Raw genomic sequence first — 18,990 nt, 5'->3', positions numbered from 1 at the left:
AATCTTTCTAGATTTTGCTAGGAGGGAAATGATTTTGTCATCTATAAATATTTCAGGAATTTCTACTATTCTGTCTTCTTGATGCAAACTCTTAAGTTTTTAACATCAAATGTATAATGAGCTTTAGTATTTTGGACATTAGAGCACTCACCCAGACATAGGTAAAACAAATACAAATCATCTATGTAAAAAGACAGATTGAGATTTAGACCTCTTTATCTCAGTATAGTCTTATCAAATAGGCTATTTTGTTCATCACTGTATCAATACACAGACCATTTATTAAAAATAAATAAATCTGGAACAACCCTAGTTCTCCTCACTTGGCCAAGAAATTATAAAAAAGAACTGTTTAAGTAAAAATTTATGAATGATATTGGTATCTTGGGCACTCAAAAATTAAAAATAATTTAGTAGAAAAAATTGGAAGTTCATTTACATACAAAAGCTACATTGAATTAATGGAGAAAGTTTTAGCTTAGACCAGCTGAAGATCTTAAGCAAACAAAGTATTTGTACCCGGTTCACATCATTCATTTTTAGTCTTTATTTAAACTCCTTGTTCCCTAGTAACATCAAAAGCAGATCATGCCACATCAGGCTAGTAATGAGAAAAACAATACAAAAAGCAAACAAGAAAGGAGTTGAATTCATAATCTAGTTTGTAGATTAGTCTTCATATGAAATTTAAACAATTTTTAATTTAAACCACTTTATTTAGTTTACTAATTAGAAAGGAATATTATCACCCTGATAAGGGGTCAATACAAATAGAAACAGCACCATAATCACCTATATCAGTATGATTATCAAACCCTTTTTTCTTTAGACTATCAAAAATAGAAGATAATGTTATGGTAATCAAAAATAAATTAAATTGTTCTAAATGATACAGAGCTTTTTCCAAAAAATGTAAAACCTATGCTGTATTCTGAGTAGGGAGAAGTAGACATGGTTCTATCAGAGGAATGAAGACTCCCTATACTTGCTACCAAGAGTTACCAATTCACAAGCTTAGACTCCTGAGTTTTCCAACTAAGGGCACCAGGACCAGCTTGTTGGCCCAAAGAAACCTGCCTTGAATTATTAGGACTTAAGAACTTAGAGGAGTCCATGATAACAAAGATGAATCAATTATCTCAGGTATCAAAAGTGTTAAGAAAATTCGTCTTGGAAGTACATAACCACCTCAAAAGCAGAAATGATTTCCTGTAAATCTCAAACTGGGAAATTTTCCCACTCAACTGGCAATTAATTTTAATGCATGCTGCCATCTATCTCCATAAAAATTGTGATGCAACAAGTAAGCAGCTACCAAATAGGAAATTAAGCTCAGACTGAATCTTATGGGTGTAGCTGTATACGATGGAGGTTCCTTTCAGTGACTGCTAAAAGGAAAATTGGCTTTGTTCCTCTGCAGTGTTACATGTGTTTGAAGACTTTCAGAATGCATTTACGTTTCTTGGACAAAATGCTCACAGACATATACATATAGGGAGTAAAAACGATTCTGAAAGCTACTAGAAGAAGAAAGGCTGGATTGTTGTGAGCTTTTATGTAGGAAATACAAAAATATTTACAGCTTCACAAAATGATGGCAAGTCAAGTGGAGATTTTATGTAGCATTGTTACTATTATTGTTTCAAGAATTTATGGCTATAGCATCCTGGTGCAAGTAGTTGCTATTAACAATATAGTTTTGACATAGCTGAATAAAACAAAATAAAAGAGGAACCATCAAAAGATAATGGTCCTGAATCTTGTAACTTTTTCTGAGCAGTGTAATTCTGTGGAGTTGAGCCAATGTTTCAAGAAGAAGTATCAGAGTCTAAAGTTTTATTTATTTTTTCCAGTCCTTGGAACTTAAATGTTGCTGAACTGCTTACCCTTCCAGGGACCAATCCAGAGATCGATGGTGTGTACGTTCAGGTGATGATGTTCTTAATGTAGAGCTTAACTGATAGGAGATTGTACGATTTTGGCGTCGAAGCTCCTGTACAGCACGTTCCCTAGATAAAAATTATTTTAGAGACAGGCTAAGCACTTTTCAAAAAATGATCAGTTATCTTATAGTCATTACCATTTCCTTTGCCACTTTGCCACTTTTTTTTTTTTAATGATTTAATAGGATTCATAATATACTCTGAAAGACAGATTAGCAACTGTGTCTGCATAGTGTGTTTGCAAGTACTGACTTACAGACTGCATAACGCAACCTAACTTTGTTCTTTCCGAAACATCTCAGGTGATTGTGTTTGTAATTCTCTTGAAGTAGAATTTTTTTTTCAAGAATGGCAACAAGGATCTTTGCCTCAGAATGAGGTGCTAACAAATGTAATGGTTTATGGTGCTAACAAATTGTAAATTAAAACTTAATGTTACTGCAACTGTAAATAACCAAGTGAGTAGCAAATTATCCTTAACTAGGAGGAGAGCTTAAGTATGGAGGCTGATTCAACTTTTTGCCATTGAACACCTCAAGAGAAAACACTTGCATCCCCCACCAGGGAACACCCAAACATTACAAAATGGATGCATTCATGCAGGGTGAATGGAGAAAGAAGAGGAGAAAGTAGAGTTTAAAGAAGACTGAGTTTCTTTTGAAACAAATGTACCGCTGTATTAGTATACAATATTGCTTATTTTATGCAGCTGATGAAGCACACAACACCACCTTAACGGACTTGCACATCTAACACCAAAAGTTCTGCATCTTTTTCCATGACTTCAGGAGAAAGGAGAATCCAGTTTGAAATTGAAACATACAATGTGATATTTAAGAAATTCGTCTTTAAAAGACATACATAATCTCAAGTGTAAAGATTTTCCCTTCAATGCCCTCATCCTTACTTACGAGAGAACAGTATCAACAATGTAATTTGCCACAATTAAACAGCAGACCTCATTCTCAACTTATGCTATAGTCATATCACTCTGCTTCTTCTAGTCATCTCTTTTTTTTTACCCAAAATAATGCTTGGCACTGTAATATTTCTATCCTCAATACATCCAAGAGATAGATAAATACTGCTATTTTTGCTTCACAGATAAGAAACTCTTTAAGACACCAAGACTAGAGAGCTAAACTAACTCATAAAGCAGGCCAGAGAACATTCTTTGGTCCTGCAGCTATATTAGTTTAACAGTATGTACAGGCCCTTCCAGATACCTCCTCACACCCCACTCCCATTAAATAAAAAAGAAAATTTCTTCCATATTGTCATTTGGGAACCATCTCCGGCACCTTCTGTTTCCCGAGCAGTACCTGGAAGAAGGCAGGTTGCTACGGGCTAAAATTCTTCCAGGGTATCTATTAACACTTAAATTGTACGTATCCCTCAAGTCAAGACTCTGATCTGTTTTAGTCCTCTACTGCAGATGTATCCAAAAGATAGTGTTCATATCACAGAAGTAGTAGTATATAAATTACTCTTTTAGCCAACTAATCACTTAGACTCTCACCATAAATCATGGAAAATGAGTGCAGACACACAAGCATTTCCAGGAAAGTGACCCACCCCATCCTAAATTAGGCCATTCCAGAGGGCAGTTCATCTCAGTATCTCATTCCATTGGCAGACAAGGAATTTTGACAGAATGCATGTTTCACACAAAGTTCAGTGACATCAGTAGCCTCTGAGCACACAGGAGATGTACAGCAAAGCAAACACAAACTTTGCTGTTTATCCTTCTAATTAGTTTAAATCTCAGTACTATATTGTATTTCACCCCAATTAGGTGGAGGAAGCATAATACAAAAATGTGTACTTGCCTTTCAACCCGCTCAGTTCCCAGCTGTCTTCTGGTGATTTCCAGTTCTGACTCTAGCTGCGCTGCTGTATTTTTGAGCTGAGTAAAATCTCGGCTCTGCACAGCACTGTAAAGCCAATATGCTTTAATTAGACAGCAGCTATAACCCTCCAAGTATGGTACCAAATGCAATAATGCAAAATGAAAAGAGCTACACCATGCAGTTGACTCTGTTTTGGAGTACAATATAACACTATATGTTATATTAATATATTAATATAACATATTAATATAACATATTAATATATAACATATAATAATATATGTTATATGTTTAATTAATGTATGTTATATATTTATATATATAAAATACATGGAAACGTCCTTCAGGTTATAGCTGAGGAATTAAAAGCAGATTTTTGGTATATTCTGTTATTAAGGTATCCAAAGTACAAATGGAGCTAAATATAAACCATCTGTTTATAATTGGGAAGAAAAAAAAAAAAGTACAGTATTCTCCTTTTCATTTACTCACAGTTTATTCTCCGCTAAAGAAAGCTGTTCCTTGAGAAGCTGAATTTCAGAGTCTTTTTCTTGCTTTGCTATCTGTGACTGAAATTCTCTCTCACAATTGGATGCAAGCAAAGATTCCAGGTTTTTCAGAGATGCTCTTTCATTTCCAAGTTGTTTTCTCAGCAGCTCTATTTCAGAATAGGAAGACTCACACTCACTCTGCAGCTAAACAAAGATTGTAAAGTTTTAGGTGTACATCTGTTAACCTTACTGGCCATCTGTTAGGGTAACCTTTCTTAAAAATAAATAAATAAATAAATTCTGGTATCAGTGACCCAGAAACACCCTTACTCCAAGGTGGTTGATTACTGTTTTATTTGACCTCAATCAAAACCCTGTGTCAGATGTATAAATTCACCCAATGTATATATCTGAACATAAGCATGCTTAATGCAGACGACAAACTGCTATGAAATATATGGATCAGTGGACACACTCTTCATGTGAAAAACACAATTAGCAAAGAGAAGGAGGGAAGTTTTACATTTTGTTGAGGGAAGGAATACTGATTAACTATTTTCACGCAGGAGATGACATCCAGATGTCATTTAACCAAACAATATCTGTATCTCCAGCAGAGTGAGATGACACTGATTTTACTTAACAGAGCGTCAAGAAAAAATTTAGGAGGGAAGAAGGGAAAATGAATAAAATACAAAATAAGAGATTAAACATCTATTTATCCCCAGGGGAACCTACAAAAGAAGAATACCATAAAACCTACTATGTTTCACTGGAAAGGCAACAAACACAAAAAAAAAAAAAAATCCCAGAGAAGGTGTATCAGGAAATTCTGTATCAATTCAGATAAAGATGCAGAAAATTGCCTGGTTTAATGTTAGTAAGTAAAATAGATGCTATTTTTTCCCCTTATCCATTCATTTTAATATATCTGAGTCCACTTTGGATATTGTAAACACTTTTGTCTCTATTTTCTTCCACCCTATTTTACATTATACTCAATAATGTTCACCCAATGGTTGTGGAAAATCTATGAGCTGAGACACCTCAACAAACAGCCCAACTCTCCAACACTTTCCTCAGAATTTTCAGAGGATAATCATTTTTGTGTTCAAATCAGGACAAGACTGAGAAAACTCAAGTAACAGACCAACAGAAGAAAAAGCATTTTTCATTTCACTAAGCAAAATCCAAACTATATGGTTTTAACAAATTAAAGTGAAAGTTTTCCTTATTCTGAAGATCCAATTTTCCACTAGCTTTCAATCAAAATCTGGTTCCCTTGCCTATAAACCGCTTCAGTTTTAAGAAAAGTTATAAGAAAGTAAGTTACAAGAAAAAAAAGTTATAAGAAAATAAATGGTTTTAAAACCACTGGGAAAAACAAACAAACAAACAAACAAACAAACAAAAAAAAACATTATTCAGCATCAGGTTTAGTTTTGACTTCTGAATATACATGTGCTGCAATCTAGTAATGTAGCTTTCTCCAATGGACTACCACGTAAAATACGAGCCCTATCTGAGGGTTATACACAGCTGATGAAAGACTACTGTTTGAAAGGTATGAAGAAAATAGTGAAAATTTCCCAGGTTCAGAATTTTCACAAAACTCTCCAGTTGCATTTCTGCATTTTTCTCTCCTGAAACTTCTGCTCCTTTCCACACAACCCCAGCAAGCCCCTTCTCTGACAATTTTCCAGAAGGATACTGGAAGACTTAATTGTATTAAATCTCACAAAAGGTTCAGACAAGTGTCATATGCTGGAAACCTTCCCTATCAAATGCACCATAGTGTATTCCAGAACTATACAAAAGACGCCTTACAACACATTTGGCTGGAACAAATAACCAAATGTCAAAAAACACCTTTACATAGAAATGGCATAAAGGTTAAAAGAGAATGCTGGAAACCCAAGGAACATGAAATTATCTCAGCTGGAGCAGGGAACAGACAGAACAGCAATAGAACTATGCAGAAAATATCTAAATATTCTGAGTATGTATGAACAATTTTTCTGAGCTTATCTAAGCTGATTTTTTTTATTTTGTGTATCAAATATTAATTTTGTATTTCTTTTTTGTAAAAATCAAGGGCAACAGAAACAGATTTTTGTGGAAAAAATTAAGGAGAAATTATTAAAGAGAGATTGTAACTTCCCAAAACAGCCAAGCACTTTAATGCCCATGTCAAGTTTCTTTGCTAATAAACTACTCCAGATATTCTGCTTACTAAGTGATTGGATGTAAAATCCAAGACCTCTGTTGAGCAAACAATCAGTAATTTTAAAGCCTGACTTCTCAGTATTCAAAGTAAAATCCTGCAAAGAGTGAGCTTTTCAGATAGCACACAGCATCCACCCTCTGAGGAATAAGTTTCAGAGGTATGCCAAATTAAACATTAAAAAAGAGACAATAATGATGAATAGGGATTTCTTTGATCATTCTGGATCTCTAAGTAGCTTGACATTCCTTAAGTACAACAATAACATCAAATTATTTTTCTAATATATTTCACATACCCTTTCTGCCTTCTCTGCTGTGGAAGTTAACTGTTGATTTAATAGTTCTTTGCCTGCATCTAACTTAGCGCAAAGTTCTTGTGTAGATGTGAGGTTTGCAAGTATAGAGACTCTCTCCTGATGGATGATTTTCAGCTCTCCTTCCATTTTCACAAGAGACTTGTGTAAAGTAGAAATCTGAGACTGGTATGCTTCTTCTGTTGCTAAATGCTACAATAAAGCAATATCAGATAATCAAAACTGTACTGCAAAGAAATTATAAAACCGCTTCCAAAATCCTACAAAAACATTTCTACACAGCGGTGGTGAATTTTTAAGAGGCATCGATAGTTTATTCTGGAATAAACTTTAAAGTTATTTATTTAAAAACCTTTATATAAAATAACTAGAAAAAATATTCTCACTTCTGACAGTAAAACCAGCTCCTAACATTTTAAATTCTCTTCCTAGGATTCTACTCTTTCTACAGAGCTAATAAGGTTCAAAATTCTGTCATGGGCTCCATTTGATTTCAGATTAGACCTTCTTATTTTTACAATAAAATGTATTCTTGCATGCAGAAGATCGGCGAATGCTGAAATACTGTCAGTCACATTTATACTGCTGTCACTTGTAAACTCAGGCATAATGAAGAGATGACAGAAGCCACACTAAAAAGTAGTCCACAAACCAGCAGCAGCAGTTCTGACTAGAGACATTTAGAATTTTATGTATTTTAAATCAACATAACCAAATTTTTTCCTGTTTGAAAAATGCCTGTACTTTGCCCAGTCGTACCTGACTTGTATTTCCAGCCACTTTTAACCATTTAATTTTCAGTGGGTGGCAGAAAGAGTGTGGAAGGTTGACAAAAGTAAGGGGAGATGTAAAGCACTGACTTCCTTGAAAGATTTCTTACGACTGAGATGAAAAGAGATGATTGTAGGGGGAGTACATCACATTAATTCTAGCTCTGTCTTGCCTAAAAAAAAAGCACAAGGGCACTACTAAGCACATTAAGTTTTCTTAATAAAAATTAGTTATTTAAGATACACGCCTTACAAACCTGAACATGATATCCATCTGGAATTCTGACTCCATTTGTTGACAGAGTTTTCATGAAGAGGTCTGTTTATTCCACTAATTAATATAAGCCATGTGGGAAGGAGGAAGAAGGATAAAATCTCTACCTGTTTGAGTGCATAAACTAGGACCACCAACCAGATTTGTTATATTAAAAAAAAAAATAAAAAAAATCTGACACACAGATGTCCTGTGCTGGTTTGCTGATGTTGTGTTCTCTCATCCCTCTTCATGAACAGTTGCAGATCAGTTCCTCTTAAATATGTAATGTGCATGGACAATCCTCAGTAGCCTATGTGATATTTAGGAAGCAGAGATCATTTGCAGCAAAAACTGCAGCAACCCCAAACCAGAAGACAGTTTATATGTTCATAATGTATTTTTAAAGCCATGCTGTGTACTTCCCCTTATGTTCTTCACAATTTCAGGTAGGAAAATGATCTTTGGGACACCTAAAGCACTGGAAAGAGAGTTGAAAAGCTGGAAGCAATGAAAGCAGGGACAGGAACGTAACAGGCGACAAAGAACTAGGTATGTTTCAGGTATGCTGTGGAGTTCCGTGGGAGTTTATATCTTCAACTGATTCCAAATGTGAGAGCTGTTTTATAACTTTTTTCCTTGAAATATGCTTTTTTTATTTTTAAATATTTTTTCCCCAAGTGTGACTAATGGAAGTCTAATTACGTTATTAAGTAAGTTCAAACTCTATACAATTCATTGTAGCAACTATCTCTAAAATATGAGTTAAATGTGTTATTACACATAATTTTAAACAGCTGCAAGCTTAAAACTATTGCCAGATCATTTCAAGAGTGAACTACAGAAATAATTATTTCAACTTACTTGCTCTATCTCTGTTTCAAGGGACTTCATTTTCTCTTTCAGCCTGCGGTTCTCAGATTCTGCACTGATTAGTGTCAGTCTAACAGAGCTACAATCTGTTTCTGCTTGACGGCATTTTGCTTCCCAGCTTTCTCCTTGTTCACGTGCTTGGTGGTAATTCTCCAAAAGCTCGCAGTTCTCTCTCTCCTAACACATAAAGCTCGTTTTATAATTTCCAGTAAGTTTCACAAACTGAGATATTTGTAGGTTTACAGATATTACATGGCATTGGATGTTCTCTTTCTATAGAGAATTTTGCCATTTAGCAAAAAACATCGGGACACTTCTTAGGAAACAGTGTGTTGTTTCAGGTGATTGCATTTTGATGCTCAAGACACATCTGTTAAAAATGGCTAAATTAATATTAAAAATATGATGTATAGCAATATGTTGTAGATTTTATTTATTATTTATTACTGTTAATGCCATACAGTAAAAGAAAAAAGAGTCACGAATTCCTGTATAAGTCACTGAACTTTTAGATTTAATAAATACAGAGACATTCACACATACATAAAACAGTGAAATACACTTCATTACTTGTATACTGGAAAACCAGCTAAGAAAATGTGTTCAAACTATTAAAAACATATTAACAAAATCTAAGTAAGTTCTGGCTAGGAAGAAAACTCTTCCATGGAAACACGTTTATGATTTCAATTTTAGTTAAATGAACAACTTTTACTAACAGGTTTAATCCATGTACTCACTTTAGACTTCAGTTCTCCCTTCAGCCTGACTATGTGTGTGTTTGAATCCTGGGCTTTCAGCTTCATGTCATCAAGCTCATTCTGGTACTTTGCTATTTTTTTATATAGTGCCTGTAAAGAAATATAATTTTCTTTTATAAAGTTAAAGTATACTATTTTTACCTTGAGAAAAAAATCAATGTGTATCTAGAGCCTATGGCTTTATTAAGTAACTTTTTAAAGGATATACAAAATCTAAACCATGTGGATTTCTAGAAACAAAATGTTGCATGTATCAAAAATATTTACCTTCTTTGACTTAAAAATAATACAAAATCTTAATATGAAGAAAATAGTAAATCGGGAAATATTGCAATTAGCTAGAAAAAGATGTTTTATTCAGCAGTTAGGTGGTCAGTAAAATAGCCTACCCCGTTTAAGGAGCTCCCCCTTTTTTATATGCTATAACCCCTTAAAATTCCACTTTTGAAAATGCAGAAGACTGAAAAAAAAAAAAAAACACAAAACAACAATAAAAAATCTAAGTGTTTATGTTCTAATAAGGAAAATAAAGTCACAAGTACTAGGAGAGTGCATACAGAAGTTCTGGCAACTACTGCTTGTGAAACAGAAAAGAATGAAAAAAATTGTAGAAAGGTTTCTGAAAAAGGCAGTTCCAGAAGCTCTTCCTTCCTTACAAAGTTACGAAGAGTAACTACAAAGTTACTCAGCTGCAAGAAGCAGTGTGTGTGAAAAACAAACAAACAAACAAACACTAAGCTATGGAGAAACCCATGTTTCAGATGTGAAAGGGCTGTGCCTTGCTGAGGAAGGTGCTCTGGAATTGTGTGAGCTTCTCCAGCAAGCCCAAATGAAGATAGGAGAATGCTAATTAAAACACTTTGAATTTCACCTATATTAACAGAAAAACCTTGAGGAACTAATGCATATTATAGAGGCAAGACCAAAAAAATGAGTTAATGATGTGATGCTACCATTTTTGTTTGTTTGTTTCTAAGTTCTACAAGCATGCAGGCACATTGCAAAGAAAACCACAAAGCTTTTAATGGTAGCTAGAAGGAACATGTGGCTTTATTTTTTTTGCCAGCTGACTGTATCAATAACAGAAGGGATTCTGAGAGAAGGTTCTGAACAGTGATTTATTGGAGTCATCACTGTCAGCAATCCATGTTTCTGTTGACACTCACTACCTACCTTTGGTGACTAAAGCATTTCTAGAAGAAGAGAAAGTCAGAAGGTACGATAGTATATTAAAAGATGAAGATATTCTAAGCAATTGAACAAGGGAGGAGGAGAAAAAACAAACATCAGAAAACCTAAATGAAGGCAGAAGCTTTAGCAAAAAGAAGAAATAGCAGAGCATTACACAGTGATGACCCACTACAGATACTTAGGTTTATTTCTAGCTTCTTGGAAAACACATTGATGCACAAACATGGTATGTGCATGAGATTACACTTTAGTACGTTAACTAATTTCATTAGTAACTGTATACAAATAAATAACTCATTAGGTAATATAATGTGTTACAATCAAATATTTCCAAAAGCCCCTTTGAAGAACTGTAAGTAGAATCATACTAATAAAATTGTGAAATTTAATAACTGTCATGTGTTAAACTTATTAGTAAATCAAATGTTTTGATATAAGTTTTTACATAAGCTTGTAAGTGCTCTGGGACAGCCAAAGCACAGTATAACAAATACCCATTTTGTCCTTTATAGTACTTTTCCGTGGGAGGAGTGGTTATAACTGCTACAATGTTTGTCATGAAGACCAGAAAGAAAAGCATTAATTAGTTGTTTCTGGAAATAAGCAGCCAAACCATTACACAAGAATAGCTGGTCCTCTTTATACAAGTGACCTAAGCAGTAAGTGAAAAAATTCAGTTTGAAAAACAAGTGTAAAAATTTCATTTGCAGCTTTACCTTTCATAAGGGCCCACTAATTCCATGCACTACAAGAAAAACACCCAAATTTCCTTTGTAATCAAGAGTTCTTTATACAAATATACCTGATTTTCTTCCTCAATATTAGAAAGATGCTCTTGTAACCTGTCATTCTCCTGAGCTAATGATTCTCTGTTCTTGTTAGTCTCTGCAAGTTCTTTGTTGGTGTCTTGTAGCTGTTGACGCAAACTGGTGATATCTTTCTCACTGATACAGAGCGCTTCAGCGGATTTTCTATGCAGCAAATAATAAATATTTCAGGTATCACAATACTGCCCAACCTATTAAAAATGATAGCTTTTCCAATGGTTAAGTTTGCAAGTAATGAAACAAAGCTGTAACATTTTAATATTTAATAGAGTAAAAAAATCCGATGCATACGTTAGCCCATAACTATGATTCACTTTTTGAGTTAATGTTAAACATTAATCAAAATTTAATAATGATCTTGAAATTTTATCCTTACTTTGTGGAATGCTCCAGCTCAGCAATCAGAGTCTTGAAATCTGAAATGGTTTTCTCCTTGAAAAGAAATACAAAATCAATATAAACGCCTCACTGCTATAATTTCCATTTATCCAGTCAGCTGATTAATTTAACTATTTAATGTAAAATGGATTACAGTTTGTACTGTTTAGACAAATATCTTCTGCAGAATATAACCATTTTAATTAAAATTTTTAATCCTTTGTGGTTCTAAAGGTAACATTTGGCTCACATGCCCACACGTAAATGATGTCTTCTATCTATTAGATAAGTCATCACTGTTTCTCTACAATTAATAAACTACCAGTCTGGTAGGTTTTAATTGATAAAATGAGAACTCTACCACTGTACTTCCATTCAAACAAACAAACGAACAAAAACTAAGACAAATTAAATCACTTCGCTCCATTGTCTTTGGATACAGATATCTAAAGGAGTATAAATAGGCTAAGGAAATGTTTTCCACTGGAAACAGAAGAGACATGAGAGACAGACATCTCTTCTCTAAAACAGACACCATTCTACAGTTTACAGTTTTAAAAACGTGTAGTCGTTGCTTATGGCAAGATAACTATAGTCTGCCCTGCAATATCATTTCTTCGAAATTTTGTTAAAATCAGTGCAAATTCTTGAGTTAACACAACAGTTATGAAATACCTTATTTAGTTTATCCTAAATCTATCCATTATCCAGTTATCTATCCAGATAACTTAAGCAGAAGAGAGATAACGTTTGTGAACTAGACAGCTTCGTTATACAGATTGAAATCATACTACGCAACAAAACGATGCAATTTATTTAGGTAAACTAGTACTTTAAGTCATAAAGGATATCATTCAGATGCAACATCAATGACGAGAAAAGCAATATTAATTGGCACTGTACCTTTAACATCAATGAGCCCCGAGAAATAATTCAGGCTATATTTTATGACAAACAAAATATTTGGTTGACTTATTTACCTTTCTCCACTTTAGGAAAGTAATTAAAGCCTCCTGTCTTGATAGGTATAAATTATGCAAAACACTGCTCAAACTCACGGCTGCTAAGTTAACACAAGTTTTATTTTTGCCTTGAAACTTAAGCAGAACTAGATCAGTACAGAGTACTTATTTGTAAATACCAAGTAAGATAGGTGTGATGACCCAACAGATTCTTCCTCTATTTCATCTCTCATGATACCATAACCCATTCTGACTATTTACATGTTAGAACGTACTTTAATTGTCAGGTTTTCCTCAAAAGTGACAATCTTCTCTCTTTCTTCTTCCACACACTCTTGCAAAGTTTCCTTCTCTTTACCAAGTCGCACAACTGTTTCTTTCAAAGCACAGATCTTCTCTTGCTGCAGAAGACTTTGTTTTGAAAAGTTATCTGAACACAATCAGAAAGGGCTCATTTTTATTAATTCAACCCATTCAAGACAAAAATTCTTTTGATACACTTCAGAAGTGAAAGAACATGGCAAAAGCTCCCCTTCAAGAAAATACCAAAGCGTGCACATTTTCAGAAACACAATCCCACCGATACTTGTAGTACTGCATTCTTCTTTCAAGACCTTAAATTGCATGGCTTAAAAAAAAATAAAAATAAATCTATCTTTAAACAGCAAATGTTGGGATCATTCAAAGCAGCTTTGTTGGGTATTATAAAAATAAATGGCTTAAATAGAGTTACAATAGATAGAAACCATGTGTATGCTGCAGCCTGGAGTGACTGACATGAAGTAAAGGAGATAGATATCCTGATATTAGACAGTTTTTGTGAAACAGTCCTTGATTTAAAAGAACTTTATGTACATGTGTATAAAGTGACTACTTAAAAAAAATCAACATCACTTAAAAATGCAAAGATAATGATGAGGGAAACAATTAATATACTTATTACACAATCGGGTTTGAGAAGAGATCTATCTTCATTCAGCTAACAAAGTGCTCCACATTACATTTATCTTTAAGAGGTCAGAGAATCGGTTATTGTATGAGGTACATACACTGCATTCACAGGGGAGAACTGCAGAGATCCTGCTTACAGTGACCTTTACTTCTCATAAAAAGCATGCAGGTTGCAAATTACTCATTAAATGTCACCATAACTGGGCAAATTGTATGGTACTTTTAAACTACTTCCAGGAGATAAAACAACAGAACTAAAATGATCTGTGGCTCAGTCTTTCGGGGACATCATACTCTATATTCACGTTCCAGTTTTTCCCCAGATCCTCTCCCTACTTTAATACACAAGGTGAAAGACACTCAAATGTCCACAACATATTTTGGATGTATGGCCCTAAAAACTACTCAGACAGTGTTTGAACCTTGCTCTAAAGAAAATTCTGATGGAGCAGCTGATTCTGGAAACCATTTCCAGGCACATGAAGGACAAGAAAATCTTCAGAAGTAGTCAGCATGAATTTATCGAGAGTAAGTCATGCTTGGTGAACTTGATAAAGCTTCTACAATGAAATGTCTGGCCTGGTAGGTGAGGAGAGAGGTGGATATTGTCTACCTGCACTTCATTAGGGCCATTGACACTGCCCCCCGTAAAATCCTCATGGACGAATTGATGATGTATAGGCTGGATGGGAAGATCATGAGGCGAACTGAGAACTGGCTGAATGGCCAGGCCCAGAGCATGGTGGTCAGTGGCACAAAGCCTAGCTGGAGGCCAGAGACAGACATGGAGCTATGGGAAAGTCCAATGAAAGGACACAAAGACAAAAGAAGGTCATGGAATGGAACAGACAAGAAAAATCATGGAGCAGATCTTCCTGGAAACTAATTCTAAGGCACATGGAAAATAAGGAGGTGATTGGCAATGTCCAACACAGCTTCACTAAGGGCAGATCATGCCTGATAAATCTGGTGGCCTTCTACAATGGGGTTACAGCATTGGTAGATAGGTAAAGAGCAACTGATACCAACTACCTGGACTTGCGCAAGGCATTTGACACTGTCCCCCATGATACCCTTTCCCCAAAACGGGAGATACGTGGATTTGATGCACGAACCATTCAGTGGGTAAGGAATTGTCTGGATGATGGCACTCAAGGAGTTGCTAAAATCTAAAAGAGGACAGATTTAGATTAGGTGTTAGGAAGAAATTCCTTACTGTGAGGGTGGTGAGGCCCTGGCACAGGCTGCCCAGAGAAGCTGTGGGTGCCCCATTCCTGGAGGTGTTCAAGGCCAGGCTGGATGGGGCTTTGGACAACCTGGGCTGGTGGGAGGTGTCCCTGCCCATGGCAGGGGGGTGGAATTAGGTGGCGTCTAAGGTCCCTTCCAACCCAAACCTTTCTATGAAGCATCTCTCTGATGAGGAAAGGCTGACAGAGCTGGGACTGTTCAGCCTAGAGAAGACAAGGCTTGGGGAGGATCTCATCAATGCACATAAATACCTGGAAGCAGGGTGCAAACACACAGGCACCAGGCTCTTTTCAGTGGTACCCAGGTGGGCACAAACTGACACACAGGAGACTCCCTCTGAGCACCAGGAGCACTTCTGTGCTGTGCAGGTAACTGAGCACTGGCCCAGGCTGCCCAGAGAGGTGGTGGACTCTCTCCTTGGAGATCTTCAAAAGCTGCCTGGAGATGGGCCTGTGCAATGTGCTCTAAGCGGCCCTGTTTGAGCAGGGGGTTTGGCCAGATGACCCCCAGAGGACCCTTCCAACCCTCAACCACTCTGTGATTCTAAGCAAAGTGTTTGTTTTTTTTTTAAACACCATTTCACAGAGAAGGAATGGAGGCCCAAAGATGAATGCACAATGCTGAGTATTTTGGATGCCCAAATTACAACCTGAATTTTCAGTATAGAGTGTTACATGTTCAATACAAACAACTGTGGATTCCTTCCACAGCTGTGTGAAAATTTATGAACATCGTTAACTGAAGTCTTAAATCAGGTACTCTGAGAATAAGTCATACGTACAGTTAGTGAGCAATTCTGAAAAGTTTGATTGTGCATCACCCCAAAATTCTAAGGTACAGACAGCAATAGTACAAAACACTGCATAACAATATTTAATTATTTTAATAGCATGTGCTTTCTGCAATTACCTGCATTATTCACTGTATTTTCGGCTAAGGAGATCTGATAGACAAGCTTGCTTCACTAGACAACACTGATTACTCCCTACAAAACTGCAAAAGTTGCAGCAAGGCTCCTACAGAAAAACACCACAATAGTGTAAAGACAATACCATAACTTAAAAAAACACCAGGGTTTATTAATTGAGCAGTACAGACAACCTTACGTATGGCATTCCCAACCCTTTAGTGATTGTCTCTGTACCACGTTACCAAATTTGTGTGACAAGTGAAAAGCAGGATTTGAATTCCCATCACGTGTCACATGACATAGACGACAAACCATCAGGGTATGTATTGCCATTTTCTCTGTGGAAGAGCACTGGGCAGAGATGCTTCGCCAAGTTTATTGTTTTGGTAACCAGCAAAGGTAACACGAGGTTTGTGAATTCTGAGCTCCATTCCAGACTCCAAAAGGCAAAAGGTTCTCTAGTGAGGACACATTTTCTTTCCATCCTCGCCAATTCCACCTTTCCAGGAAGATAGGATTAGCAGCTAATCCTTTCTCTTCACAGGTCAGCCCTAAGTCTTAAGTCCTAAACTCCTTTTCTACCAAACCTAAGTTTCTAAATCCACATTTTCTGCCTCAATCTCCTTTACTTCCAATCTTTGTCCTGCTTTCAGATTTATTGTCCTAAATCTTCTGTATGTATGGCTGCTATTTCCTACGCGTGTCCAACAGCTGCAAGTCCTACCTGTCATCTCTGAACCAGTCAGGCAATTTTAAGGTTCTTCCTAGTCTCTTTAACCACTTAGATACTAGGTCAGTTCACTTGATGTCTTCAATCCTTCTTCATTAGTTCCCTTTATTATTTTTCAGTCTGGCTTCTCGCATAGCTCCAGCTTTCCCTGGTGCCACATCCACACTCTGGTTCTCCACTCCCTTGCTCCCAGTCTGTTTCCCACTTAACAGTCTCCTCTGACAACCCATCCTCCTTGTTGTAAATTCTTGTGCAGCATAATAACCCAACTTTTTGTCTCTCAGCTCTTTATTAGCTTTACTTTTCCCTGTTTCACAAGGAATATGCTGTCTTATCCAAACTGCAGTCTCAGTATCCATTCCTTGTTGATTCTGCAATTGAAATCTCTCAGCTCAGTACCTTCTCTTTCCACACCTACAGTTTAGTTTCTTTCCTTCTAGTCAGCATCTTCCTCTGTTATCCCTGTGGTGACAGGATAACCAAGAGTACAAGAAAGGCAGTTTCCATTAACTTCAGGCTTCTTTGCCTGGACTTGCCTCAGAGTAATGAAAACATCTTTTTGAATCTAGACTGCAACACAGTGATGCCAGATTCTGAAAAGATTCTGTTCAGCTTTCAAAAACTGCAATTTTTCTGAGGCTTAAAATATGCTTAATTCAGACACATTTTCTGGGAATGATCTAAAGCATGCAATGACACACAGACTGACACTGCTATCAAACATTAAGACTGTACTTCACTATACCGGGGTCTAGGACTTTTTGAATGAAATATGTGGATTCTAGTATGGACAAAATATTATTTCTAGCCTTCTCAGGAGTGGCTTAACCACCTTAACCAAAGCATTCAAAAATGTAGGTTCACTCTGTTTATTTGAGTGAAATGCTTAAACCCAAATGACTGGAGTTTAAAGGTTTCAAGTAATGGAAAAATTTTAATAGTATCAGACAACACTAACATTAGATACCATTAGCTATAGGTTAGTTTTATTTTCCCTTCACAGTTTCACTACTGCAATTAACAATACATCCTGTCAATTGCATCTACAGGAGATAATAAAAGACATAACACGATACAGTTGTTTTTCTGGAAGTGATAACATACTCATTGGCACACTAGGAATAATTACTGTGCCCACCTCTTTACCCCCATAATATGAAAAAGGCGCAACATAGAATATAGGATATAGTCTGTAAAGGATGTTTTCCTGATTATGTCATCTTCCACTGATGCTGAGAGGTGCAATCACCACCGTAGTGGTTCACAAATGTAACTGGTAGGCTCAAATACTGCACATTGGTAACAACATACCATGTTCAGCCAACAGTACATGCAGCAATCAAAACTTAGTTGCAAGCGCTTTATTTGTATCATTTTAAAAATGCAAAAACCTTCCAACAATGAAAGAAAAAAGATGTTTTGCACAAAACATTAAAACTAGCAAAAGTATATTTATTTGCATTCAATATTTTTCTTGCAATCCATAAGAAACAAAAGAAAAAGTAGCAATATAACAATTATCCTACTGAATTTTATTAGAAAATATGTATCTGCCACTCACCAATTTTCTCACCCAAAAGTCTAATTTTCTCTTCTGAAAGTTGCATTTCATATTTTTTCTTAATAAGGCTTCTCTGAGTCTCTGAAAGACTCTGTTCTGTCTCTTCATTCAATAAGCTGGAAAAGCAGAAGCATTAAATAGGAGAATTTATATAACTTCTTTTTTTTTCCTTTCTGAAATGCCACTAATCTGGCCAAAGTTAAGAAAAACCAAGATTCTTTGGTATATTTTAGACTATTCAGGATATTTTATAAATGTTAACCTTAATCTCTGGACATCAGAGTCTGAATACACCTATAAAAAAATCACAGGAAAAGTAAGAACTTTTTACAACAAGAGGAACTAAAAATTTGTCCAAAATGATTAAAATAAGAATCTTTACTTAGGATACAAATTGGAATGCTTGACCTATTTTGCTTGACCAGTTTTTACAATATTCATAAATCTGACATCTTATAAAGCAGCAGTAACTCAGGACAAGATTTGTCAAAGGAGTTCACGTTATTTTAGAAACCACAGTATCCTTAGAAAGGTGTCGTGGGCCAGCACAATATAGCACGCTAACACCCATTGTTCCCAACAATCAAAATCCAACAAACAAAACAAAACAAAAAAAAAACAGCAGCTGTGCATCAACTATACCAGTCACTTTTAAGGACACATGGGTTTAGGAAACTAGTTGCCTAACTAAATTACAATTTATTAAATACAAGGAAAGAGCCATAGTATCTTCTGCAGTCTGTTCACTCTG

At 35.7% G+C, this 18,990-nt stretch overlaps 1 protein-coding gene across 1 annotated transcript in view; it reads right to left on the bottom strand.

Annotated features, from left to right (window-relative positions):
- Window positions 1–18,990, bottom strand: part of TSGA10 (testis specific 10) — a 32,081-nt gene that overhangs the window by 2,972 nt on the left and 10,119 nt on the right. Inside the window, 9 exon segments of the mRNA XM_068672132.1 lie at window positions 1,887–2,009; window positions 3,773–3,877; window positions 4,286–4,488; window positions 8,712–8,897; window positions 9,461–9,571; window positions 11,475–11,643; window positions 11,876–11,931; window positions 13,115–13,269; window positions 18,240–18,355. Of these exon segments, the coding sequence (XP_068528233.1) occupies window positions 1,887–2,009; window positions 3,773–3,877; window positions 4,286–4,488; window positions 8,712–8,897; window positions 9,461–9,571; window positions 11,475–11,643; window positions 11,876–11,931; window positions 13,115–13,269; window positions 18,240–18,355 (1,224 nt within the window).

Source organism: Anas acuta, chromosome 1 (genome assembly GCF_963932015.1).
Source record: "Anas acuta chromosome 1, bAnaAcu1.1, whole genome shotgun sequence".
NCBI lineage: Eukaryota > Metazoa > Chordata > Aves > Anseriformes > Anatidae > Anas > Anas acuta.
Note: the sequence above shows the minus strand (reverse complement) of the source record. Positions and strands in the feature narration are given on the sequence as shown.